This window comes from Podarcis tiliguerta (assembly GCF_965153285.1).
Source record: "Podarcis tiliguerta genome assembly, chromosome: 13".
In the NCBI taxonomy this organism is placed as follows: Eukaryota; Metazoa; Chordata; class Lepidosauria; order Squamata; family Lacertidae; genus Podarcis; species Podarcis tiliguerta.
In genome coordinates, this window is record NC_139546.1 from 53,549,135 (window position 1) to 53,576,448 (window position 27,314).

The window sequence follows — 27,314 nt, forward strand, 5'->3', positions numbered from 1 at the left end:
CTGCTGACCTTCTGATCGGCAAGTCCTAGGCTCTGTGGTTTAACCCTCAGCGCCACCCGCGTCCCTGCAGGGGACCTTAGGGGAGTCAAAAGGGAACCTGGGGGTCATCTAGTCCAACCCCTACAATGCATGAATCACATCTGGACGGGTCCCTCTTTTGGCCTGACCCAGCTGCTGTCCTCCGTTCTTGCGTCCACGAAGGAAACGGAGCTCTCCAACAGGGGGGCGGGAAGTGGGGCGGCCCCAGGAGGGCACACTTTGCCAAGACCCGCTTGCGCTAACTCCTCGGGGTGTGGTCCAGCCTGGATGCCCCAAGAGGAGACGGGCTGCGAGGCTCAAAGGGAGCGAGGAGAGCCGAGGGGAGCGGGCGGGCCGGACGCCCCCTCTCCGGTCCTTCGTTGCGCCCCAGCGGAACCAGCCCCGAGCCCCCCCCCCCGCCAACCCCTGGTCGCAACCTCCCAGCCTCGCGGCACCTTGCGCAGAGGTACCCAAACGTTTTTTCAAAGAGGGCCAGATTTGATGAAGTGCACATGCGTGAGGGCCGACCAAAGCTTTCTATACGATTTCCCCCCAATGTTGTTGAACTTTTTGTTGATTCAAGTTGTTGATCTTTTTTGGAGGGGGTTACCCCAGTAAATAAACTAGGCGCCAGATTAAACCTTTGGACTTTGAACATACCTGCCCTTGCGGAATCCTCCGCCCCCTGTGAGCGTCAGATTCGCTTTCGCTTCCCCGTGGTGACACTCCCAGCCCCACATCTCGGGGGCGACCTCCCGGGGAAGGGCATGCGGAGAGGACCCCCAGCCCAGCTGCCCCTCCGAGGTAGGGGATCCTTCGCGGGTGGGTGGCAAGCTGCCAGCCAGTCGGGAGTCGCCCCCCAGATATGGGGTTCGGGCGGCGGCCTTTGGCCCGGAGATCTTCGGAGGGTTAGGGGCGGCCGGGGTGGGTCGGGGGCGTTCCTTCTCTCCCTGGATCCCGGGGAAGGGGAGGTCACGCTGGTCGCAAGGGCCTCGATGAGAGCTGGGCAAGGGCGCCCCCGCCGGCGCCAGGAGTCTCCTGGGAACCCAGGAGTCCTGCCCCCTAACCCCCACTCCCGTTGGAAAGAGCCGCCGCCCCCCACTTCTGACTCGCACCCATTGCTTCTGGACGTGTTGTAAAAACCGGGGGTCGCCTGTGCAGCTCAACCGACGGAGAGTGGCGCTTTCAAACCGTGTGTGGGTTTCCCCGCGTTTGTGGCTGTTCGCTCCTGTCCGCGCCTTCCTACCTAGCGCACTTAGGGACGTGCGCTTCTTGTACAGAGCCTCGGTTTCCTTACATCAGGCGCAAGGGCTCCTTCTCCTGCCTCCCGGGGACACCCCGATCCGGGAGCCCCCTCTCACCCCAGCCTCCCCACCCTCTCCTTTTCACAGTGCTCTCTCTCTTTTTTGTCCACCCCTTGGCAGGTTCCCTTCAAGGCAAGCGCCCTGCAGCAGGGGCCACCCCAGCATGGCTGCCAAGGCCCCGTCCCTCTCGGAAGCCCTCACCAGCGGCTTCCTGACCTGCACCATCTGCCTGGAGCGCCTCCGCCGCCCCAAGATCCTGCCCTGCCTGCACAGCTACTGCCAGGAGTGCCTGCGGAAGTTGGCAGGAGGCCGGAAGGAGCTTCAGTGCCCCGAGTGCCGTGAGCGGGTGGCCCTCCCAGAGGGGGGCGTGGGCGCCCTCCGGACCAACTTCTTCATCAACGGCCTGCTGGACCTGGTCCGCCCCACAGGGGAGGCAGAGCCCACCTGCAGCCTCTGCCCGCTCATCGGCCAGGAGACCGGCCGGCCGGCCGTCTCCCGCTGCCTGGACTGCACCGATGACATGTGCCGGGACTGCGCCCGCGGGCACCGCTGCTCCCGCCTCACCCACCTCCACCGCCTGGTGGCCATGGAGGACTACCTCTCCGGGGAGCACGACGAGGAGATCCGGAAGCGCCAGGCGCTGCAGTGCAAGGAGCACACCGGCGAGGAGCTGCGCTTCTTCTGCACGCCTTGTGCCGTCGTCCTCTGCCGGGAGTGCCGGCTGGGGGCCCACCTCCAGCACCCTTGCCTGCCCCTGGCTGAGGCGGCCCAGGCCCGCCGGCCGGTCATCCTGGAGCTCCTGGCCGGGGTGGAGGAGACGGTGCAGGTCATCCGGACGGGGAGGGCCAGCCTGGAGAGGGGGGCTGCGCAGCTGCAGGTGCGCGAGGCTAGCATCCGGGATGCGGTGGAGCAGGCGTCCTCGCGGGCGGTGCAGCGGCTGCTGGCGCAGCAGGAGGAGGTCCTGGCCCAGCTGGAGGACTACGTGGAGGAGCGGCAGAAGGCCTGCCGGGCCCTCTGCTCCGATCTGGAGTTCCAAGAGCAGGTGGCCTCCAGCACCGTGGCCTTTGCCCAGAAGGTGCTGGGCCTGGGGAGGGAGGTGGAGATCCTCTCCCTGGAGCAGGTCATCTGTGAGCGTCTCAGGCATCTGCAAGGCTTCTCCTGGGAGCCGCTGGCCACCCGCCTGCCCTGCCTGGAGGTCGACGCTGAGATCGAGGGCAGCGGCCCCCGCCTGTTGCACCTGGAGTTCCGAGAAGAGAGCCCCACTGGAGTGCCGGAGGGCCCCAAGGAGGAGGCCACAAAAGGGGCAAAGAAGAAGACCCACCTGCCAGATGGCACCCAGGAGGAGGTCACAAAAGGGCCAAGAAGAAGACCCACCTGCCAGAGGGCCCCCAGGAGGAGGCCACAAAAGGGGCCATGAAGAAGACCCACCTGCCAGAGGGCCCCCAGGAGGAGGCCACAAACGGGGCCATGAAGAAGACCCACCTGCCAGAGGGCCCCCAGGAGGAGGCCACAAAAGGGGCCAAGAAGAAGACCCACCTGCCAGAGGGCCCCCAGGAGGAGGCCACAAAAGGGGCCATGAAGAAGACCCACCTGCCAGTGGGCCCCCAGGAGGAGGCCACAAACGGGGCCAAGAAGAAGACCCACCTGCCAGAGGGCCCCCAGGAGGAGGCCAGAAAATGGGCCAAGAAGAAGACCCACCTGCCAGATGGCACCCAGGAGGAGGTCACAAAAGGGGCCAAGAAGAAGACCCACCTGCCGGAGGGCCCCCAGGAGGAGGCCACAAAAGGGGCCATGAAGAAGACCCACCTGCCAGAGGGCCCCCAGGAGGAGGCCACAAAATGGGCCAAGACCCACCTGCCCTGCCTGGAGGTTGACGCTGAAATCGAGGGCAGCGGCCCCCACCTGTTCCACCTGGAGTTCCAAGAGGAGAGCCCCACTGGAGTGCCGGAGGGCCCCAAGGAGGAGGCCACAAAAGGGGCAAAGAAGAAGACCCGCCTGCCCTGCCCGGAGGTTGACGCTGAGATCGAGGGCAGTGGCCCCACTGGAGTGCCGGAGGGCCCCAAGGAGGAGGCCACAAAAGGGGCGAAGAAGAAGAGGAGGAAGCAACAGCAGCAAGTGCCGCCTGCCAAGGAGGGATTCCAGATGACCACCCTCATCCTCAGGAGCTGCCTGCAAGCCGTAGACCCTGTGGCTCCTCCCAAGGTCCCACGGACCCCCTTTCTGACACCCAAGCCGTCCTTCTCATGCAGCTTCTGCGTCAAGAGCCCCAGCGACCAGAAGTGCCCCCTGGTCACGGGGCTCTGCCCCTTTGGCTCTGGAGAGCTTCTGGTGGCCGATGAGCAAAACCAGAAGCTGAAACGCTTCTCACTGCAGGGAGAGTTCAAGGGCACTGTCCCCGTCCCCAGTGGCGTGGCCCCGGTCAGCGTGGCCACTGTGGGCAGCAAGGTGGCCTTCACGGCCGGCTCCTGCCTCTACCTCCTGAACGCTGAGGGTGACCTGGTGTGGCAGAAGGCCCTGCGAAGGGGGCAGGCCAGCCATGCCGTGGTGGGTCTGGGGGCAGACCGCGTGGCAGTGTGCGTGGCTGGGCACTTGGAGGTGTACGACCTGGAGGGGTGGCTGCTGGAGAAGATTGTGCCCGAGGGCAGTGCAGAGAGGTGCCTCGTCTTCCTGGCCAACCACAAGGACGGCTTTGTGGGCTCCGACTGGTACCGCTGCAGCGTGGTCCTCTTCACCAGGACGGGGCAGCTGGTGGCCGAGTGCTCTGAGGAGCAGCTGGGTGAGTGCCAGCCGGGGGGCGTTTGTGCCGATGACAAGGGCATCATCTACGTGGTCTTGCGGGAGCTGAACAAGGTGGTGGCCTTCTCCCCCAGAAGGAACGAGTTGCGGGCGTTCCTCACTGCCAAGAACAGCATCGACCGACCGCGGGTGGTCACAGTGGCTGGGAAGCGGCGCTTTGCTGTGGCTCTCAGCAACGGCACCGTCCACATCTTCCGGATCAGGTATCAGGGCAAGTGAGCCAGAGGAAGGGCAAGGGAGAGGGGTTAAAAGCTGTATGTCCCAGAGTTAATGACCCAAGGCAGACTGGTGTGACCAAGGTGAGCAATGGTGTGTGTAGGAGAGTAAAAGCAACAATTTCTCCCGCCTGCCCATCTGTCTGGATTGGGTCAGCTCCCAGAGTTGTGCTTTACTTACCTTGGGTTGTTGTTCCCAAGGGTGGCCACCAGAGGGCAATGTGGAAATGATAGAACCTGGCATAGATCCCCTAACTGCCAAAGTTTACCTTCCTTTTGTTCTCCCGGGTAAATCAGGGGCACGACAAAGTCCAGAGGATGTGAGGGACGATAATGTTGCTTTTTGTCACCAAATATCGAAAAGGCTGCAACAGCCAGATAATGGCAGGCAGCAGCAAAGACCTGCATACTCTTATATTTAGACCAGCTTGCGGTCAGGTTGCTCGTAAATGGGACGGTTTGTTTGTATACAAAAAAAATCTGCCCTTTTCCCTTATGGGGTATCCAAGAGCCCATACAGAGTCCTTACATAGGTTCCCTATTGGTAGGAGAAAATAACAAGAGGCCAACCAGAGAATATTGAGAAGCAAAGCAGCTCGTAAGCCTGATCTTTATTGATCTGTTGCAACAGGGTGCTCTCCTCACCTGCAGAAAAGGTGGAGGAACCCAGAACAATGGTGTGCAAGGCCTTATAAAAGCTTTTGAAATTGCCACCCTGTAGATCAAGACCACACCCAAAACACCATACATACATCACAGACAGGGTGTAGCTCAAGACCACCACCCCAGACACATCATACCTACATCACAGAAAGGACGGTCTACAGCAGAGATCTGAGTGGTTGGTTTACCTCCTGTCTGCCAGGTTACCTGTTTAATGGTCACTTGATTGGATACCCTGGGGAGCCTGGCCAGTCTTTTGTAAGTGTCTTTGTTGTGATCACCATCCCTCTCTCTTTTTCTATAAATATCATTCAATAATAAAACAAACGTCTATATTTGCATCTTTGCAAGAGGGGACAATTGTATATGAGCTGAAATAAAGAGTCTGGATAAAAAACTTCCTGCAGTTCTGATATTTTTGTCCTGGGATGCTTTCAGATGGGAACTTAAGATTGCAGAATCATTGGAAAGGACCCTGAGAGCCATCTGGCAAACCCCCAGCAGTTTCATTTCCTTCTGACCTTTGATGATTTCAATTCCACCTCTGTGGAACACCCACACGGACCATGCATGTGCGTTTGTGTGTATTTTCACACGCATAAATATATACATATGTGCAACTCGGGATCTCTCTCTATGCAGGTGGTGATGATAGCAGAATCCTAGAATTGTAGATTTGGAGAGGGCCCCAGGGCCACCCAGCCCAGGCCCCTGCAATGCAGGAATCGTAGCCAGGATCCTGGAGGAGACTGCGGCCCCTGAAAGAAATATTCTGCCGCAACACAAGTGGGAGTCTTTAAGCCGCCCCCAGGAGACTCTGGGCTGCTGTTGCTTCGATACAGCCTGAGGAGAAGGCTGTTGACGGCTCCTAGTGTTGGAGGAATTTATGTATAGGTTGGGGGGAGGGTTGCCCCTCCAGCAGATATCATGCACATGCAGCCCACTACCAAAATCAGCACAATCACTTTGTGGATTTTGTGATTTGTCCCCCAAAACACTTCATCACAGTTTCTTTCTTTCTATTCAAAGGGCCTTAGCAGCACGATACCAAATGTAAGAATTCACTGATAAATGTCTCTATGTACTGGCTCACTGGGAAAACTTCAGAAATTCCTATAGACCTGTGAGCTCAGCCTCTCAGCAGCCCCTCTGCCTGAGTGATAGTCCCTGGCATCCTGATACCTGAGTGCCAGACAGGTAGCCATTCCAGAAATAACAAACCCAGATGAAGACAAAAGGGTGTGATGAACTTGGCTGGGAAACAGGGATATTTAAATGTCTCTTTGGTTACACTTGATGGGTGTTTGGTGGAGGGCAAGGGGAACCATGGGCCAGGGTCCAGGATGCTCAGATTCTGGCCACCAGACCTCCCCTTTCATGATATAACTGTGTTGTATGAGTGATGTATTAGTACATTTCTGAGCACAATTCAGAGTGCTGGTGTTGACCCTTAAAGCCCTAAATGGCCTTGGCCCAGTATTCCTGAAGGAGCATCTCCACCCCCATCGTTCTGCCCGGACACTGAGGTCCAGCACCGAGGGACTTCTGGCGGTTCTCTCATTGCGAGAAGCAAAGCTACAGGGAACCAGGCAGAGGGCCTTCTCAGTAGTGGCGCCTGCCCTGTGGAATGCCCTCCCAGCAGATGTCAAAGAGATAATATCTCTCCTCCCTTCCCCACAGATGGGCGGAGTTTGCGGCACCGAGTGGAGCTCACCTGAGCGGGTGCCACCCACCTGCTTAAGCTGGCCTTTGACCCGCCCTTGGCCAGTGAGGACAATGGAAGGCCGGCCGGCCGGGGGTGGGCCTAAGGCCAAGAGAAAAGAGGATGACCCCTCGGCTCAAGCCTCTTTTGCTGTTCTTCCTTCCAGGATCAATGGCAAAATGCGACATTGAGTCAGCCTTCCGCCTGCTCCCGCCTGCTCATCCTGAAGATTTTTGGCTTCTAGGACTCAAATTCAGGGATAGCTGGTCTTTTGACAAGACTACGCCCATGGGCTGCTCTGTGGCCTGCGCAGCCTTTGAAACCTTCAGCCCATTCATTGCATGGGCCTTCAAATCCACATCTGGTTCCCCTTTCGTCACCCATTACTTAGATGACGTTCTTATTATGGCGGCCCCAGACTCCCCGGACTGCGCTCTATCCCTAGCTACTTTCATGCGCCTTGCAGCTGACTTTGGCATACCTCTGGCTGCTGACAAGACCGAGGGCCCTTCGACTCTCCTTGCCTACTTGGGTATTGAACTGGACACAATTCGGCAGTCATCGCGCCTCCCGCAGACCAAGCTGGAATCCTTGAAAGTGTTGCTGGAGGCAAAGCTTGGGGTTCAAAAGACCACCCTTTGCCAGGTGCAAGCCCTGTTGGGTCATCTTAATTTTGCATGTAGAGTAGTGGCGCCAGGCCGTGCCCTTTGTCTGGCTCGGCTCATGGCCGGGGGGGGGGTAGCCCCCCACCATCGCATCAGGGTGACAAACCAGATGAAGGACGATCTGAGGGTTTGGCTTCCATTCCTGCAGGATTATAACGAGGTTTCATTTTGGCAGAAGAGCCTTAACCCCCGGGGTGGAATTCCAGGTTCATTCTGATGCTTCTGGCCTCTGTGGCTTTGGCGTGTTCTTCAGGGGACATGGTGCGCCCAGCCATGTCCACCTTCTTGGCACACAGCAGACATTACTCAGGATTTAACCTTTCTGGAGTTCTTTCCTATTCTAGCTGCCATTCGCATCTGGGGAACCCTCTTCTCGAATTCCAGGGCAGTGGCGTAGCGTGGGGGGTGCAGGGGGGGCCGGCCGCACCGGGTGCAACATCTGGGGGTTAGGGTTAGGGGGCGCAAATCCACGGGTTAGGGGGCGCAAATTACTTGCCTTGCCCCGGGTGCTGACAACCCACGCTACGCCACTGTTCCAGGGTCTGTTTCTGGTCCGACAATCAAGCGGTGGTAAGAGTTATATCTAGGCAGTCAGCAAAGTCCCAGAGGGTCATAAGGGTCCTGCGCCTGTTTGTGCTGGAGTGCCGGTGGCACAATATTTCTTTCACTGCCCGCTTCATACCTGGCCTTATCAATAACATCGCTGATGCCCTGTCTCGTTTTCAGATGGAGCGTTTCCGCGCGATGGCACCAGAAGCAGCCCAGTCCCTGGACGCCTTCCCAGACGATCTGTGGGAGATTGGAAGCAAGAAGTAAACCAGGGAGTGCTGGCAGCAATAGCCCCCTCCACTAGACGTTCTTATTCCAGGGCCTGGGATGCCTTTGGGCGCTTTCGTGGCTCTGCAACACGGCGGGCATCCGAGGAGGAGGTGCTTCAGTTCTTGGTGCTCCGAAAGCGCAAGGGCCTTGCCATAAAAACTTTAATGCTTTACAGGGCAGCTACTTCTTTCTTTTGTAAAGTCCGTCATTGGCCAGACCCCTGTGACAGCTTCCATGTCAAGAAGTTGCTGGCTGGGTGGCAGCATGTCATTCCCCCATGTCAGGATGGCAGGAAGCCTATCACCATAGATAAACTTAATCTAATTTGGAAAAAACTACCAGAGATCTGCTGGTCAAATTTTGAAACTTGTCTCTTTCGGGCAGCATTCTCCCTAGCCTTTTTGGGTGCCATGCGCATTGGGGAGTGTTTGGCTGGGCCCCTGCAATCAGGGTTGGCAGACAACGACATCAAGCTCTCTGGGCATACGTTGAATGTCAAGATTCGGTCCGCCAAAAGTGACCAATTGCGGAAAGGGGTCACGCTTGCGCTGCCCTCGACGGAACAGGCGGGTCCCTGCCCATATCACGACACGCGCCGCTTCTTCAGGGTCCGGTCCCAGTGCAAGGGCCTTTTCTTCATTCACTCAAACACGCGCCTGTTGGCGCAATCACAATTCACAGCGGTTTTACGCAAAGCCTTATCTGCTTACGTCCCCAGGAATATTATGGGCACTCCTTCCGTATCAGGGCTGCCACTTCAGCGGCAATACAGGGTTGGGACCCTGCACACATCAAGACACTGGGGTGCTGGCGTTCGGCAGCCTACAAAAGCTACATTTGTCCCGGCTCCTCCTCCTTATCACTTGCAATTTAATTGTCTTACAGGTTTGCCCACCGTGAAGATCTGGGTGATCGGCCACAGCATAGTCCATTGGGCAGCGGATTATGCACAGTCTCAAAATCATGGCCATAACCATAACATCCACTCCAAGGTACGCTTTTATTGGATGGTGCAGCGGGGCATGCGTTGGCGGAGCTTGATGCCCATGCTGCGTAGTGCCGCAGCGACCCAAGGCCTCCAAGGGTCTTGATTATGCATGCAAGGGAGAACGATCTAGTGAAGCAAAAAGGCATTGCCCTTGCTGCAAGGGCAGATTTGAAAAGCCTGCATGCCTTGTACCCATCAATGACCATCGGCTGGTCCAATCTCCTACCCCGTCTTCACTGGAGGGGGGCTTCCAATCCCTCTCGCCTCCATTATGCAGTGAGTAAAATTAGCAGGGCCATGCTCAACACCATGCGCCAAATTGGTGGGTTCTCTATCCCACATCCCACCATCACAGCAGATACAGTTGACGTATTCCGGGGGGGCGGGGTGCACCTGACCCCACTGGGCAATGACGTCTGGCCCCACGACTTGCGACAAGCCCTTGGGGACTGGATAGATTGCGGGGTTTGATTGGTCCTCGGTTGTGGGACTTGGCGGTAAGGCCCCTTAAGGCCTCGAGTGGCGGTTCTAGGCCTTGGCAAGGTAGCCTTTAGTCTAACATCAAGTTGGGGGGGGGATGCAGTCATGCTTGCAGGGCCCATTGAAGGGCAAAACCGGGAGTCCCTGGCCCTAGAGCTGCGGCATGTAGGTCAAACTCCCCAGACGAGGTCAGTGGAAGGGCATGCTGTGTAAGTTTGCGCATTGCAGTCCCCTCTCACTGGGCCTCAACTGCCTGCATATCCTCAGCCAGGCGGGCTGAGAGGATTGCCTGCCAAGGCCTGTGCCAAGTTCCCCACTTCTGAAGCTCAATCAAGTTGTGGCCAATTTGAACCCATACTCTGGTCTCTTGTGTTATCATTTGGGGAAAGGGATAGGCACCACAGACAGGGTTCTGTGCCCGCAATATCCGCCCTCCCTTCCCCAGAGGTGGGCGCGGTGCCACCCACCTGCTTGAGCTAGCCTTTGACCCGCCCTCAGCCAGGGAGGACAATGGCCGGCCGGCCGGGGGCAGGCCTAAGGCCAAAAAGAAAAGAGGCTGACCCCAGGACATCTGCTGGAGGGGCAAGCACCCCCCCAACCTATACATATATTCCTGCAACAATTCCAGCCAGTATCAGCATTGGAATCAGACTGATTTTAGGCATTGTTGTTTGAAGCTGTTCTCATATATGTAAGAAGAGTTTCCATATTTGCAATTCATTTAGTTGTTATAATATATTGTAAATTGCTTTGGGGTGCCAAATGAATGAAACAAATATCTGCTCATTGTTGTTTCCAATATGCTGTAGGGTGAGATTCTGCCCCATTTCTGAACAGGTGAGCTCCTGCTCCCAGACTCTCTGGCTGCTCCCAGTGGAGTTTCTGCATGTTCAAAAATGGGGGGGAGGGGTGTCTCGCAGGCAGCTGTTTGCTGTGGAGTTTATGCTTCTCATACAGGATGTTTCTGTTGCCCTTTTACATATTAAGTTCCCATCTGAAAGCATCCCAGGACAAAAATATCAGAACTGCAGGACGTTTTTTATCCAGACTCTTTTATTTCAGCTCATATACAATTGTCCTCTCTTGCAAAGATGCAAATATAGACGTTTGTTTTATTATTGAATGATATTTATAGAAAAAGAGAGAGGGATGGTGACCACAGCAGAGATACAAAGTAAAATGATTCTTTTACTCTCCTACACACACCATAGCTCACCCTGTGTGACCATGGGAACACCAGTCTGCCTTGGGTCATTAACTCTGGGACATACAGCTTTTAACCCCCCTCCCTTGCCCTTCCTCTGTCTCACTTGCCCTGGTACCTGATCCGGAAGATGTGGACGGTGCCGTTGCTGAGAGCCACAGCAAAGCGCCGCTTCCCAGCCACCGTGACCACCTGCGGTTGGTCAATGCTGTTCTCGGCAGTGAGGAACGCCCGCAACTCGTTCCTTCTGGGGGAGAATGCCACCACCTTGTTCAGCTCCCGCAAGACCACGTAGATGATGCCCTTGTCATCGGCACAAACAGCCCCTGGCTGGCATTCGCCCAGCTGCTCCTCAGAGCACTCGGCCACCATCTGTCCCGTCCTGGTGAACAGGACCACGCTGCGGCGGTACCAGTCGGAGCCCACAAAGCCGTCCTTGTGGTTGGCCAGGAAGACGAGGCGCCTCTCTGCACTGCCCTCGGGCACAATCTTCTCCAGCAGCCGCCCCTCCAGGTCGTACACCTCCAACTGCCCAGCCACGCACACTGCCATACGGTCTCCCCCCAGACCCACCACGGCATGGCTGGCCTGCCCCTGCCCCAGGGCCTTCTGCCACACCAGGTCACCCTCACCGTTCAGGAGGTAGAGGCAGGAGCCGGCTGTGAAGGCCACCTTGCTGCCCACGGTGGCCACGCTGACCGGGGCCACGCCACTGGGGACGGGGACAGTGCCCTTGAACTCCCCCTGCAGTGAGAAGCGTTTCAGCTTCTGGTTTTGCTCATCGGCCACCAGAAGCTCTCCAGAGCCAAAAGGGCAGAGCCCCGTGACCAGGGGGCACTTCTGGTCGCTGGGGCTCTTGACACAGAAGCTGCATGAGAAGAGAGGCTTGGGTGTCAGAAGGGGGGTTCCTGGGATCTTGGGAGCACGTACAGGGGCTACGGCAAGGAGGCAGCCCCTGAGGATGAGGGTGGTCATCTGGAATCCCTCCTTGGCAGGTGGCACTTGATGCTGTTGCTTCCTCCTCTTCTTCTTCGCCCCTTTTGTGGCCTCCTCCTGGGGGCCCTCTGGCAGGTGGGTCTTCTTCATGGCCCCTTTTGTGGCCTCCTCCTGGGGGCCCTCTGGCAGGTGGGTCTTCTTCATGGCGCCTTTTGTGGCCTCCTCCTGGGGGCCCTCTGGCAGGTGGGTCTTCTTGGCCCCGTTTGTGGCCTCCTCCTGGGGGCCCTCTGGCAGGTGGGTCTTCTTCATGGCCCCTTTTGTGGTCTCCTCCTGGGGGCCCTCCGGCAGGTGGGTCTTCTTCATGGCCCCGTTTGTGGTCTCCTCCTGGGGGCCCTCCGGCAGGTGGGTCTTCTTCATGGCCCCGTTTGTGGTCTCCTCCTGGGGGCCCTCCGGCAGGTGGGTCTTCTTCATGGCCCCGTTTGTGGTCTCCTCCTGGGGGCCCTCTGGCAGGTGGGTCTTCTTCATGGTCCCTTTTGTGGCCTCCTCCTGGGGGCCCTCTGGCAGGTGGGTCTTCTTCATGGCCCCTTTTGTGGCATCCTCCTGGGGGCCCTCTGGCAGGTGGGTCTTCTTCATGGCCCCTTTTGTGGTCTCCTCCTGGGGGCCCTCCGGCAGGTGGGTCTTCTTCATGGCCCCTTTTGTGGCCTCCTCCTGGGGGCCCTCTGGCAGGTGGGTCTTCTTCTTGGCCCCTTTTGTGGCCGCCTCCTGGGGGCCCTCTGGCAGGTGGGTCTTCTTCTTGGCCCCTTTTGTGGCCTCCTCCTGGGGGCCCTCCGGCAGGTGGGTCTTCTTCTTGGCCCATTTTCTGGCCTCCTCCTGGGGGCCCTCTGGCAGGTGGGTCTTCTTCATGGCCCCTTTTGTGGCCTCCGCCTGGGGGCCCTCTGGCAGGTGGGTCTTCTTCATGGCCCCTTTTGTGGCCTCCTCCTGGGGGCCCTCCGGCAGGTGGGTCTTCTTCTTGGCCCCGTTTGTGGCCTCCTCCTGGGGGCCCTCTGGCAGGTGGGTCTTCTTCTTCGCCCCTTTTGTGGCCTCCTCCTGGGGGCCCTCTGGCAGGTGGGTCTTCTTCATGGCCCATTTTCTGGCCTCCTCCTGGGGGCCCTCCGGCAGGTGGGTCTTCTTCATGGCCCATTTTGTGGCCTCCTCCTGGGGGCCCTCTGGCAGGTGGGTCTTCTTGGCCCCGTTTGTGGCCTCCTCCTGGGGGCCCTCTGGCAGGTGGGTCTTCTTCTTGGCCCATTTTCTGGCCTCCTCCTGGGGGCCCTCTGGCAGGTGGGTCTTCTTCTTGGCCCCGTTTGTGGCCTCCTCCTGGGGGCCCACTGGCAGGTGGGTCTTCTTCATGGCCCCTTTTGTGGCCTCCTCCTGGGGGCCCTCCGGCAGGTGGGTCTTCTTCTTGGCCCCGTTTGTGGCCTCCTCCTGGGGGCCCTCTGGCAGGTGGGTCTTCTTCATGGCCCCTTTTGTGGCCTCCTCCTGGGGGCCCTCTGGCAGGTGGGTCTTCTTCATGGCCCCTTTTGTGACCTCCTCCTGGGTGCCATCTGGCAGGTGGGTCTTCTTCTTTGCCCCTTTTGTGGCCTCCTCCTTGGGGCCCTCCGGCACTCCAGTGGGGCTCTCCTCTCGGAACTCCAGGTGGAACAGGCGGGGGCCGCTGCCCTCGATCTCAGCGTCAACCTCCGGGCAGAGCAGGCGGGTCTTCTTCTTTGCCCCTTTTGTGGCCTCCTCCTGGGGGCCCTCCGGCAGGTGGGTCTTATTCTTGGCCCCGTTTGTGGCCTCCTCCTGGGGGCCCTCCGGCACTCCAGTGGGGCTCTCTTCTCGGAACTCCAGGTGGAACAGGCGGGGGCCGCTGCCCTCGATCTCAGCGTTGACCTCCAGACAGGGCAGGCGGGTGGCCAGCGGCTCCCAGGAGAAGCCTTGCAGATGCCTGAGACGCTCACAGATGACCTGCTCCAGGGAGAGGATCTCCACCTCCCTCCCCAGGCCCAGCACCTTCTGGGCAAAGGCCACGGTGCTGGAGGCCACCTGCTCTTGGAACTCCAGATCGGAGCAGAGGGCCCGGCAGGCCTTCTGCCGCTCCTTCATGTAGTCCTCCAGCTGGGCCAGGACCTCCTCCTGCTGCGCCAGCAGCCGCTGCACCGCCCGCGAGCACGCCTGCTCCACCGCACCCCGGATGCTAGCCTCGCGCACCTGCAGCTGCGCAGCCCCCCTCTCCAGGCTGGCCCTCCCCGTCCGGATGACCTGCACCGTCTCCTCCACCCCGGCCAGGAGCTCCAGGATGACCGGCCGGCGGGCCTGGGCCGCCTCAGCCAGGGGCAGGCAAGGGTGCTGGAGGTGGGCCCCCAGCCGGCACTCCCGGCAGAGGACGACGGCACAAGGCGTGCAGAAGAAGCGCAGCTCCTCGCCGGTGTGCTCCTTGCACTGCAGCGCCTGGCGCTTCCGGATCTCCTCGTCGTGCTCCCCGGAGAGGTAGTCCTCCATGGCCACCAGGCGGTGGAGGTGGGTGAGGCGGGAGCAGCGGTGCCCGCGGGCACAGTCCCGGCACATGTCGTCGGCGCAGTCCAGGCAGCGGGAGACGGCCGGCCGGCCGGCCTCCTGGCCGATAAGCGGGCAGAGGCTGCAGGTGGGCTCTGCCTCCCCTGTGGGGCGGACCAGGTCCAGCAGGCCGTTGATGAAGAAGTTGGTCCGGAGGGCGCCCACGCCCCCCTCGGGGAGGGCCACCCGCTCACGGCACTCGGGGCACTGAAGCTCCTTCCGGCCTCCTGCCAACTTCCGCAGGCACTCCTGGCAGTAGCTGTGCAGGCAGGGCAGGATCTTGGGGCGGCGGAGGCACTCCAGGCAGATGGTGCAGGTCAGGAAGCCGCTGGTGAGGGCTTCGGAGAGGGACGGGGCCTTGGCAGCCATGGTGGGGTGGCCCCTGCTGCAGGGCGCTTGCCTTGAAGGGAACCTGCCGGGGGGTGGACAAGAAAGAGAGCGAGCATTGTGAAAAGGATCCAGGGGTTTTAGTAAACCACAAGCTCAATATGAGTCAACGCTGTGATGCAGCAGCAAAAAAAGACGAATGTGATTCTAGGCGGCAGCATCAGAAGTCCAGAGCAGCACAATTTAAGGAGGATAAAGTGGTACCTCGGGTTAAGTACTTAATTCGTTCTGGAGGTCTGTTCTTAACCTGAAACTGTTCTTAACCTGAAGCACCACTTTAGCTAATGGGGCCTCCCACTGCTGCTGTGCCGCCAGAGCACAATTTCTGTTCTCATCCTGAAGCAAAGTTCTTAACCCGAGGTACTATTTCTGGGTTAGCGGAGTCCGTAACCTGAAGCGTCTGTAACCTGAGGTACCACTGTATTGCCAAGCTGGAAGCTATGCAGAGAAGGGCTGCCAAGATGATCAAGGGTCTGGAAACTAAGCCTGATGAGAAGCGGTTGAGGGACCTGGGTATGTTTAGCTTGGAAAAGAGGAGACTGAGAGGAGACATGGTAGCTATCTTCACACATCTCAAGGGCTGCCACATGGGAAGTGAAGCAAGCCTGAGTTCGGTTACAAGAAAGGACATTGCAGCGTAAACATCAGGAAGAGCTTTCTGACAGTAAGAGCAGTTTGACCCTGGAGCGGATCACCATTCACTAAGGCACAGCAGAGTCTGTATTGTGGCTCGGAGCCAAGGCCAGCCTCCCTCCTCCCTGACTTTGTCCAGTCCTCTCGGGACAAAAGTTGTTCTGCAAACACCAGATATGGCTGGACTTTTGAATTCCCTGCAAGGGAGGGAGCGGCAGTCCAGCAACCCCTGGAGAGCCCTGCTGGGGCTCCCCCCTTTCCTCCCGCTAGGAGCCTGGGGTGAGAGGGGGCTCCCCGGATCGGGGTGTCCCCGGGAGGCAGGAGAAGGAGCCCTTGCTCCTGATGTAAGGAAACTGAGGCTCTGTACAAGAAGCGCACGTCTGTAAGTGCGCTAGGTAGGAAGGCGCGGACAGGAGCGCGTTAAACGGACAGCCACAAACACGGGGAAACCCACACACGGGGTTGAAAGCGCCACTCTCCGTGGGTTGAGCTGCACAGGCTACCACCGGTATTTACAACACGTCCAGAAGCGATGGGTGCGAGTCAGAAGTGGGGGGCGGCGGCTCTTTCCAACGGGAGTGGGGGTTAGGGGGCAGGACTCCTGGGTTCCTAGGAGACTCCTGGCGCCGGCGGGGGCGCCCTTGCCCAGCTCTCATCGAGGCCCTTGCGACCAGCGTGACCTCCCCTTCCCCGGGATCCAGGGAGAGAAGGAACGCCCCCCCCGACCGCCCCTAACCCTCCGAAGATCTCCGGGCCAAAGGCCGCCGCCCGAACCCCATATCTGGGGGGCGACTCCCGACTGGCTGGGAGCTTGCCGCCCACCCGCGAAGGAGCCCCTACCTCGGAGCGGCAGCTGGGCTGGGGGTCCTCCCCGCTCGCCCTTCCCCGGGAGGTCGCCCCCGAGACGTAGGGCGGGGAGCGTCACTGCACGAAAGCGAAAGCGAATCTGTCGCCTGGCCCGGCCCCCAGGGGGCGGAGGATTCCCGCAAGGCAAGGCGCCGCGGGGCTGGGAGGTTGCGACCAGGGGGTGGCGGGGAGGGGGCTCGGGGCTGGTTCCGCTGGGGCGCAACGAAGGGCCGGAGAGGGGGCGTCCGGCCCGCCCGCTCCCCTCGGCTCCCCTCGCTCCCTTTGAGCCTCGCAGCCCTTCTCCTCTTGGGGCATCCAGGCTGGACCACACCCCGAGGAGTTAGCGCAAGCGGGTCTTGGCAGAGTGTGCCCTCCTGGGGCCGCCCCACTCCCCGCCCCGCAAGAACGGAGGACAGCAGCTGGGTCAGGCCAAAAGAGGGCCCCGTCCAGATGTGATTCATGCATCGCAGGGGTTGGACTAGATGACCCCCAGGTTCCCTTTTGACTCCCCTAAGGTCCCCTGCAGGGACGCGGGTGGCGCTGAGGGTTAAACCACAGAGCCTAGGGCTTGCCGATCAGAAGGTCGGCGGTTTGAATCCCCGTGACGGGTTGAGCTCCCGTTCCTCGGTCCCTGCTCCTGTGAACCTAGCAGTTCGAAATCACACCCCAAAGTGCAAGTAGATAAATAGGTACCGGTCTGGCGGGAAGGTACTGCTCTGGTTCACCAGAAGCGGCTTAGTCCTGCTGGTCATATGCCGGCTCCCTCAGCTGGTAAAGCGAGATGAGTGCCGCAACCCCAGAGTCAGTCACGACTGGACCTAATGGTCAGGGGTCCCTTTACCTTTACCTTAAGGTCCCCTGCACAGCCTAGTCCTTTACTCAGCAGCTCCGAAGAACATCACCCAAGAATAAAACGCAAAGTTTTATTTCTTGCAGGAGCAGGAAAGGTTACAGCAAGCAACCAAGAAAGCAGTCGAAGGCTGTACACTGTTTTAAACTGTTGTACACTGTTTTTATAGTCATCGTATTGTTTAGACACACCAGCTATCCACCCGGGATACAGTCCTACCACCAGCTTTAACCGCAAAGGCGGATGTTTGCAGGCTTCAGCTAACCTGGGCAGTTCCTCTTTCTTCCCCTTTGTGTATTCTGTGCCCTTGCATGCTCACAAAACTTCCCTTTACACACCTCTTTGTGGTTTGCTCTTTCTCTGCCCCCTTTTAAGCCTGCGTTTCAGCACAATTACTGTGAGAATAGCATGTGACCATGGTGTCGGCCAGCAACAAGATGGCATTAGTCTTGCTGAAGCTCAAACGGAGGTGAGAGGTAGGTGGTCTTGCTTAGGTTACAACAATTCTATGGTTCTTGTCCAGTGCGTGACCACGTGCCAAGCTAGAGCACCACCTCCACAGCTAGAGCACCACCTTGGAGGCCTAATCCTGACCTGCACGCAGGGATGTTTCAGGCAACATGGCTGGGCTCTTCACTTCGGCACAGCAGCACATTTTTCTAGTGGGCACCATTTTAGCATCATCATTTTATTTGTACGCGCCTTTTCACAGTTAAAACAATGCTCAAGGCGGCTTGCCGTATGGGGAGGCTGTTACCAATTTAAAAAAAAAGTGCACCAAAAGTCTTATTTGCCCCTGCAAGTATATAAATATATATGTGTTGTTTAGTCGTTTAGTTGTGTCCGCCTCTTTGTGACCCCCTGGACCAGAGCACACCAGGCACTCCTGTCTTCCACTGCCTCCAGCAGTTTGGTCAAACTCATGCTGGTAGCTTCGAAAACACTGTCCCACCATCTGGTCCTCCGTCGTCCCCTTCTCCTTGTGCCCTCCATCTTTCCCAACATCAGGGTCTTTTCCAGGGAGTCTTCTCTTCTCATGAGGTGGCCAAAGTATTGGAGCCTCAGCTTCAGGATCTGTCCTTCCAGTGAGCACTCAGGGCTGATTTCCTTCAGAATGGAGAGGTTGGATCTTCTTGCAGTCCATGGGATTCTCAAGAGTCTCCATTCAAAAGCATCCATTCTTTGGCGATCAGCCTTCTTTATGGTCCAGCTCTAACTTCCATACATCACTACTGGGAAAATCATAGCTTGAACTATACGGACCTTTGCTGGCAAGGTGATGTCTTTGCTTTTTTATAAATATATGCGCAAAGCTTAAATAAAAAGGCATTTTAGCCGCAATATTTTTGGGGGTGGGGGAGTGGGAATGACGATTTAAGGGGAGCGCAGAGAGTAGAAAGGCGGTGGTCCCTCTGCAGCAGCGTAACTGGGCAACTTCATCTGCCCCTGCTGCAATAAAAACTCATCTCATGTATCAGTGTCTACAGCCCCAGGAAATGCTGCAACCTTCCAACAGTTTGGCTTCACCCCTGAAGGCGCACTCCTCTATTGTCTCCCGAGACAGATGGGTGCCCAAAATCAGCTTCCCACATCTGCAAAAGCAGGCATGAAATAAAATGGGGGGGGGGAATAAACCACAGGCGTGTGATTGTGCGGAAAGTAGCGACTGGAACTATGTATAGCATAGACATAATGATTAAACAAGACATGGTTACAAGGCAAGGTAGCCTGTTATACCAAGGGAATGTCAATAAAAATATCCAAATGCCCAAAGCCAGATTTGTTCCTAGGTTGAGTGGGGGCATCCCTTGACTGTGTTCCTTCTTGCTTACAAATGAATAATAATAATAATAATTTATACCCCGCCAATCTGGCGGGGTTTCCCCAGCCACTCTGGGCAGCTTCCAACAAAACACTAAAATACAATAACCTATTAAACATTAGACAAAGTCCAGCAACTGGAGGAACGTGTAGCTACACTCCAAAGAATTAGAGAGCTGGAGCTCTTCTTGGAAGCAGCAGAGCACACCGTCTCCACCAAGGAGGAGACAGGAGACTCCCCTGGGAAGGAGGCTAGTTCACCAACACAGGAGCCCGATATGTGGAGAAACGTGACTCAAAGAAGTAGGAGGCCCAGGGTTCGCTCTGATTGTTTAGAAATACACAATCGCTTTGAGGTCCTCTCCCCTAGCATGGAAGACGAAGAGCAGACTCCATTTGAGGATCTCTCCCTCATTACAGTCGATCAGGTATATGAAGATGAGCAGCAAAGTCAGTCCTCAGGGAATGTGCAGGCGACCTTGGAACGGACAGCTCACAGAAGAACCCCGACCAAACCTAAGAGGAGGCGTGTAGTGGTGATAAGGGATTCCCTACTGAGGGGAACAGAAGCAGTGATCTGTGGGCCTGACAAGATGTCTCGGGAAGTGTGCTGTCTCCCCGGGGCTAAGATCCAAGATGTAACTGAACGACTGCCAGGAATCATAAAACCCACTGACAAATACCCCTTCCTCTTGGTTCATGTGGGAACCAATGACACTGCAAGCAATAGCCTCCAGAAGATCAAAAGAGACTACGAGGCTCTGGGCAGGAAATTGAAGCAATTAAATGTACAAATCGTCATCTCATCTGTCCTCCCAGTTGAACGACGTGGCCCAGGGAGAGAGGGGAAAATAGTGGAAGTAAACAGGTGGCTTCGCAAATGGTGTAAACAGGAACGGTTTGGATTCTTAGATCACGGACTGCAGTTTCTTGAAGATGGACTTCTGGCAAGCGATGGGCTGCACCTCACAACGGTTGGGAGGAATGTTTTTGCCAAAAAACTCAGAAACCTCATCAGGAGGGCTTTAAACTGACTAATGTGGGGGAGGGAGACAGTGCTCCTGAAGGTAGGAGTCTATCAATTGATGAAGATGATCATCCAAATGTCATAGACCAAATGGAGCAAACAGCAAGCAGACCTAGTGGTGGGAGGAAAAAATCCTTAAATAAGAGACACGGGGGAATGACTAATGGACTTCAATGTCTGTACACTAATGCACAAAGCATGGGAAATAAACAAGATGAGCTTGAGCTCTTGGTACAGCAAACTAAATATGACATAATAGGCATCACTGAAACCTGGTGGGATAAGTCCCACGATTGGAATGTAAAAATGGAGGGATACAATCTATTTCAGAGAAACAGACCAGACAAGAAAGGAGGAGGAGTGGCGTTATATGTCAGGGATGTGTATACCTGTGAAGAGATCCAAGATTTAGAACCTCAAAGCCAAAGTGAGAGCATTTGGGTCAAAATTAAGGGAGAGAAGAATAACAGTGACCTCATTGTGGGAGTTTACTATAGATCCCCAAGCCAAACGGAGGACATAGATGATGCCTTCCTGGAACAGATGGCCAAGCAAGCAAAAGGAAGGGAGATAGTGGTAATGGGGGACTTCAATTACCCAGATATTTGTTGGATGTCAAACTCAGCCAAGAGCATAAGGTCAAACAGATTCCTCACTGGCCTTGCAGACAACTTCATTGTCCAGAAAGTGGGAGAAGCAACAAGAGGAACAGCCATTTTAGATCTGGTCCTAACCAATGTCGATGACCTGGTTAATGGGGTAGAAGTGGAAGGATCATTAGGCGCAAGTGATCATGCTCTTCTGAAGTTTACTATACAACGGAAAGGAGCAGCCAAGCATACTAGGACTCAATTTCTTGACTTTAAGAAAGCCGACTTCATAAAACTTAGGGAAGTGCTGGGTGAGATCCCATGGACAGTAATACTAAAAGGAAAGGGAGTTCATGATGGCTGGGAGTTTGTTAAGAGGGAGATAGTAAAAGCACAACTTCAGGCAATACCAATGAGACGGAAACATGGAAGGTGCCTAAGGAAGCCAGGGTGGCTATCTAAAGAACTTTTAACTGAGTTAAGATTAAAAAAGGATGTGTACAAAAAATGGAAAAGGGGGGAAACCACCAAAGAGGAATTCAAACAAATAGCCAGCACGTGTAGACACAAAGTCAGAAAAGCTAAAGCACAAAATGAACTCAGGCTTGCTAGAGAGGTTAAAAGCAACAAAAAAGGCTTTTATGGGTATGTTCGTAGCAAAAGGAAGAACAAAGAAACAGTGGGGTCACTCAGAGGAGAAGATGGTGAAATGCAGACAGGGGACACAGAAAGGGCTGAACTCCTCAATGCCTTCTTTGCCTCAGTCTTCTCCGATAAAGAAAACAATGCCCGACCTGAAGAATTTGGAGCAAATGATTCAGCAGAGAAAACACAGCCCAGAATAACTAAGGAGATAGTACAAGAATACTTGGCTAGTTTAGATGTATTCAAGTCTCCAGGGCCAGATGAACTGCATCCAAGAGTATTAAAAGAACTGGCAGATGTGATCTCAGAACCACTGGCAATCATCTTTGAGAATTCCTGGAGAACAGGCGAAGTCCCAGCAGACTGGAGGAGGGCAAATGTTGTCCCTATTTTCAAAAAGGGGAAAAGAGAGGACCCAAATAATTACCGCCCAGTCAGTCTGACATCAATACCAGGGAAGATTCTGGAGCAGATCATTAAGCGAACAGTCTGTGAGCACCTAGAAAGGAATGCTGTGATCACCAATAGTCAGCATGGATTTCTGAAAAATAAGTCATGTCAGACGAACCTGATCTCATTTTTTGACAGAATTACAAGCCTGGTAGATGAAGGGAATGCAGTGGATGTAGTCTACCTTGATTTCAGCAAGGCATTTGACAAGGTGCCCCATGATATTCTTGTAAAGAAGCTGGTAAAATGCGGTCTTGACTCTGCTACCACTCAATGGATTTGTAACTGGCTGACTGACCGGACCCAAAGGGTGCTCATCAATGGTTCCTCTTCATCCTGGAGAAGAGTGACTAGTGGGGTGCCACAGGGTTCTGTCTTGGGCCCGGTCTTATTCAACATCTTTATCAACGACTTGGATGATGGACTCAAGGGCATCCTGATCAAATTTGCAGATGACACCAAACTGGGAGGGGTGGCTAACACCCCAGAAGACAGGATCACACTTCAAAACGACCTTGACAGATTAGAGAACTGGGCCAAAACAAACAAGATGAATTTTAACAGGGAGAAATGTAAAGTATTGCACTTGGGCAAAAAAAATGAGAGGCACAAATACAAGATGGGTGACACCTGGCTTGAGAGCAGTACATGTGAAAAGGATCTAGGAGTCTTGGTTGACCACAAACTTAACATGAGCCAACAGTGTGACGCGGCAGCTAAAAAAGCCAATGCAATTCTGGGCTGCATCAATAGGAGTATAGCATCTAGATCAAGGGAAGTTATAGTGCCACTGTATTCTGCTCTGGTCAGACCTCACCTGGAGTACTGTGTCCAGTTCTGGGCACCACAGTTCAAGAAGGACACTGACAAACTAGAACGTGTACAGAGGAGGGCAACCAAAATGGTCAAAGGCCTGGAAACAATGCCTTATGAGGATCGGCTAAGGGAGCTGGGCATGTTTAGCCTGGAGAAGAGGAGGTTAAGGGGTGATATGATAGCCATGTTCAAATATATAAAAGGATGTCACATAGAGGAGGGAGAAAGGTTGTTTTCTGCTGCTCCAGAGAAGCGGACACGGAGCAATGGATGCAAACTACAAGAAAGAAGATTCCACCTAAACATTAGGAAGAACTTCCTGACAGTAAGAGCTGTTCGACAGTGGAATTTGCTGCCAAGGAGTGTGGTGGAGTCTCCTTCTTTGGAGGTCTTTAAACAGAGGCTTGACAACCATATGTCAGGAGTGCTCTGATGGTGTTTCCTGCTTGGCAGGGGGTTGGACTCGATGGCCCTTGTGGTCTCTTCCAACTCTATGATTCTATGATTAAAAGCTTCCCTAAAGAGGGCTGCCTTCAGATGTCTTCTAAATGTTTGGTGGTTATTTTTCTCTTTGACATGCGGTGGGAGGGCGTTCCACAGGGCAGGTGCCACTACCGAGAAGGCCCGCTGCCTGGTTCCCTGTAACTTGGCTTCTCGCAGCAAGGGAACCACCAGAAGGCCCACGGAGCTGGACCTCAGTGTCCGGGCAGAACGATGGGGGTGGAGATGCTCCTTCAGGTATACTGGTATAAGACTGGTATAATAATAATAAATTTTATTTATATCCCGCCCTCCCCAGCCGAAGCCGGGCTCAGGGCAGCTAACAACAATCAAATAATCAAACAATCAAATAATCAAACATTCTAAAAACAATTCATTATAAAAATTAATTAAAATCAAATTAATGGCAACCATTAAGCAAGATTCTGTGCAGATTGCCAGAGGAGGGGGTCAGGCTGCGCCCTGACCAAAGGCCTGGTGGAACAGCTCTGTCTTACAGGCCCTGCGGAAAGATGTCAGGTCCCGCAGGGCCCTAGTCTCTTGTGAGAGAGCGTTCCACCAGATTGGAGCCACAGCCAAAAAAGCCCTGGCTCTGGTTGAGGCCAGCCTAACCTCTCTGTGGCCTGGGACCTTCAAGATGTTTTTATTTGCAGACCGTAGGTTCCTCTGTGGGACATACCAGGAGAGGCGGTCCCGTAGGTACGAGGGTCCTAGGCCGTATAGGGCTTTAAAGGTTAAAACCAGCACCTTAAACCTGATCCTGTACTCCACCGGGAGCCAGTGCAGCTGGTATAGTACCGGATGAATATGATCTCGCAGCGAAGACCCCATAAGGAGTCTTGCCGTGGCATTCTGCACCCGCTGGAGTTTCTGGGTCAGTCTCAAGGGCAGCCCCATGTAGAGCGAGTTACAGTAATCCAGTCTGGAGGTGACCGTTGTGTGGATCACAGTTAAATCATCCCCTTTGGAGTTTTGGCCCCTAAGGACTCTCAGCTGATTAGTTCGTTCCTCCTGTGTAGCAGTTCTATGTTCTTTGAGCTGAAATTTCCACATATCTGTAAAACAATGGCCCGCAGGGTCAATAGATGGCGTGGAGCGTTTTGCAAACTGGAAAGGCTGCCTGGGCAATATCCAGCAGAGGATATATCTTGCCTGCAGCCAGTTCCACTTGTTTAGTAATTTCAGGAGGAGCAACTTCTGGGTTATCCTGCTGCAGGAGAAAGAAACGGGAGCGTCGTGGTGGCCGCTTAACATGTTTGTTTTTGCAGGAGGAGGTTTCGTGACTCAGGGGCCGCTTCATCATGTGTGAGATAATGCAGCAGTGACAAGAGAGGCTCCTGGCCTTCACCCCTCGGGATTGGGACCCTCCAGCCCCACTTGAAAATGCAAGGAGCACCCACAGGCCTCCCCTCCCTTGCCACACGCCCAGGCAGTGCACACAGCCAGGCCGGCAGAGCTGGAAATGCCCACACCCAAGCATTCAGAGCACCAATCCTGCCTTGCAAGAGAGCCGTCACCTTCGAAGGCGGAAGTGAAACCCAGAGAAGGAACCTGCAAGTCTCAAAGCACACCAAGCATGCCACACTGGGCAAGGCTGAGGGAAAGGCATTCTAGGTATGCTCAGAGGCATTCTCTGCTGCTGCATCACCTGCCCTAAGGCTGAACTCTGGAGCTGAAGCACGGCCTGGAGGAGAGCGTATTCCTGGTGTGCTGTGTGGGCTCAGAGGTGCATCGTTCTTCACCACACGGCCGCAAGCTCCACAGAGCTGAGTGCAGGTGCTGGGGCTCAGCCACGGCTTTTAACTCTTCTCCCTGTTTAAACTCTCATATTAATTCTATTTACAGTGCTCCCTTGGTTCTCAAACGCCTTGGTACTCAAACAACTTGGAACCCAAACCCTGCAAACCCGGAAGTAAGTGTTCCGGTTTGTGAACTTTTTCCAGAAGCCAAACATACTCCGTTTTGAGTGCCATGCCTCTGTTTTGAGTGTTGCACTGACATCTGTCTGGTTTTTTGCTATTTATTTTGTGGTTTTGTGGCTTGTTTTTTGTTTTGTTTTTATGACTATGTGGAACTCAGTTCAGATATTGATTGATTGTGTGACTGCAGTACATTACTGCTTTCATTTTATGGATAAATGGTCTCGTTAGATAGTAAAATTCATGTTTCAGGGCTTGTTTTAAAAAATCTGGAACGGATTAATCCATATTGCATTACTTTCTATGGGAAAGCGTGCCTTGGTTTTTTTTTTGTTTTTTTTTATCTTGATATTTTATTAAGGATTTTCTTGCTTTACGGAAGTAAGTGTAATGCCTGGTTGTTGTTTTTTCCATGTAACATTTTTACAAATCCATTTCATTTGTTGAGGCATTAGGGGGAGAAGAAAAGAAAAAAGAAAGAAAAAATAAAGGGGGGGGGTGGAGAGAGGGAAAATGGAAGGGGGTGGGGTCGGGTGGCAGTGTTTCTATTGCGTGCCTTGGTTTTGGAACACTTTAGTTTTGGAACAGACTTCTGGAATGGATTAAGTTTGAGAACCAAGGTACCACTGAACTACCTTTAGTAAGCTAATTCCCTCCTGATACAATAAAGTCACTGGGTGACCTTGGGGGCTGATCACTGCCTCTCAGCCTACCCTCACAGGGTCCTTGCGGGGGTTAATTGAGGAGAGGGGGGAGAACCATGCATTGTCTTATTAGTTTGCACTCCTGTCTCAGCAACATCCATGCTGGCTTGGTCCACGTCCACAGAATGGAAGATGGCAGGATCTCCAAGGATGTGCTCCATGGCGAGCCGGGTCCCAGCACCAGGCATCCCTGGAAGGCCAACTCTGCATTAGAAAGATGTCTGCAAACGTGACATGAAGACTGGCAACATCAACCCTGCCGTGTGGGAATCCCTTTCAGAAGATCTCAGTGCCTGGAGACAGGCAGCCAAGTCCATAGCAATGACTGGAGAAGAAATGACCACCCGGAGGAGCGCAGAGAGAAGAAATGGCATGGTGCATCTGCAGCAGCTCAACTGTGGCGCTCCCAAAGCAAAGGAAGGATTAGACTCTGATTAATAGAATATAAGGGGTGCGGGTGGCGCTGTGAGTTAAACCACAGAGCCTAGGGCTTGCCCATCAGAATCCCCACAACGGGTTGAGCTCCTGTTGCTCGGTCCCTGCTCCTGCCAACCTAGCAGTTCAAAAGCACGTCAAAGTGCAAGTAGATAAATAGGTACTGCTCTGGCGGGAAGGTAAACGGTGTTTCTGTGTGCTGCTCTGGTTCGCCAGAAGCGGCTTAGTCCTGCTGGCCACATGACCCGGAAGCTGTTCGCCGGCTCCCTTGGCCAGTAAAGCGAGATGAGCGCCGCAACCCCAGAGTCGGCCACGACTGGACCTAATGGTCAGGGGTCCCTTTACCTTTACCTTAATAGAATATACACAAAGGCTTGACCAGCCTTTAATAGAATATACACAAAGTCTTGACCAGCAAGACTCTGGGCGGGGTGCATATAATAATAATTCCTGTCCACCCTCTGGCCCAGGTCGTTTTATTCACAAAAGAGCTTTTTACACAGTGTTCGTAAGAACCAATCAGATTTCCTCTGAGCATTTCAAAAACCCCACGTGGGAGAAAGTTAAAGATTCAAACTACAAAGAGCTAATTTCCTACTTGAGCATGCATATGTAATTCAGAGTAAATAAAAGGAAACTCCGGAGGTCATAAACAGCAATAAAGGAATGAAGGATGGGATGTATTTACCATCTCTTTCTGAACTCTCTTCCTGGCCCTTAAGATCTATCTAAAGATTAACAAACTACATCAAAGAAGCTACCTACTATCTTTTATGGCTCTGGATGCCTGATGAAGCAACTGGCAACTGGGCTGTGTACGGGACTTGTCAAGCAGAGAGAAATGGACAGTAGAGGAAAGGGCCAGAGATGCAGAGGCTTGTGGCATTTGATCAGAAATGATTGTCAATGAATCGAACCCAGTCAATGCCATGCTTTCATTGCGGACACAACGGCTTGATGCATATTTTGTAATTCCTCATAGTAATCCCATCTGATCCCCACACTTTGGATATTTGCACTCCTACATCAACTGGACACCTTCCTCTTCCCCAGCTGCAATAAAACACGTCTCCCGTGTCACTCTCTCTGGCCACAGATATAGGTGCTGCAACCTTCCCGCAGTTTGACTTCACCCCTTGAAGGCAGAGGAGCCGACTCCCAGGGGTGCTCTGCTCCTCACAAGACAGACAGGTGCCAACCAATTATTATATGTGGGCCACCTTGAGCTCCTGGGGTAGGTAGGCTATGTATGGGGAAAGTAAAATAAATGGTAAATAAAGCCCTGTTCCCCACAGATCACTTTTCAAGGCATCGGATCATTTCTCAAGG

The 27,314-nt window shown here is 54.7% G+C and overlaps 2 protein-coding genes across 3 annotated transcripts; one reads left to right on the plus strand and one right to left on the minus strand.

Moving 5' to 3' along the window:
- The first annotated feature begins 690 nt into the window (after nt 1–690).
- On the plus strand, nt 691–5,258 carry LOC310663213 (E3 ubiquitin-protein ligase TRIM56-like). Its single transcript, XM_083410906.1, has 4 exons — nt 691–822; nt 1,455–2,637; nt 3,171–5,050; nt 5,097–5,258. Exons 2-3 carry the CDS (start codon nt 1,486–1,488, stop codon nt 4,335–4,337), a joined length of 2,319 nt encoding a protein of 772 aa, XP_083267032.1. The 5' UTR covers nt 691–822; nt 1,455–1,485; the 3' UTR covers nt 4,338–5,050; nt 5,097–5,258.
- Nucleotides 5,259–10,684: 5,426 nt separating this feature from the next.
- On the minus strand, nt 10,685–16,349 carry LOC310662428 (E3 ubiquitin-protein ligase TRIM56-like). Of its 2 annotated transcripts, XM_083409347.1 has the most exons (4): nt 16,222–16,349; nt 13,504–14,761; nt 13,408–13,455; nt 10,685–11,901 (listed from the first exon to the last, which is right to left on the minus strand). In XM_083409347.1, exons 2-4 carry the CDS (start codon nt 14,728–14,730, stop codon nt 10,957–10,959), a joined length of 2,220 nt encoding a protein of 739 aa, XP_083265473.1. In that variant the 5' UTR covers nt 14,731–14,761; nt 16,222–16,349; the 3' UTR covers nt 10,685–10,956. The 2 variants fall into 2 exon arrangements, with proteins under 2 accessions (XP_083265473.1, XP_083265472.1); XM_083409346.1 differs by having other exon boundaries at nt 13,408–14,761.
- Nucleotides 16,350–27,314: the final 10,965 nt, after the last annotated feature.

Bases quoted from the DNA above. Each gene is read 5' to 3' on its own strand.
- LOC310663213 (XM_083410906.1), top strand. From the start codon at position 1,486: ATGGCTGCCAAGGCCCCGTCCCTCTCGGAAGCCCTCACCAGCGGCTTC. The intron at 2,638-3,170 runs ACCCACCTGCCA...AAATGGGCCAAG, and splicing joins CAAAAGGGGCAAAGAAGAAG to ACCCACCTGCCCTGCCTGGA.
- LOC310662428 (XM_083409346.1), bottom strand. From the start codon at position 14,730: ATGGCTGCCAAGGCCCCGTCCCTCTCCGAAGCCCTCACCAGCGGCTTC. The intron at 11,902-13,407 runs GCCACAAAAGGG...CCCCAGGAGGAG, and splicing joins CGGAGGGCCCCAAGGAGGAG to GCCACAAAAGGGGCGAAGAA.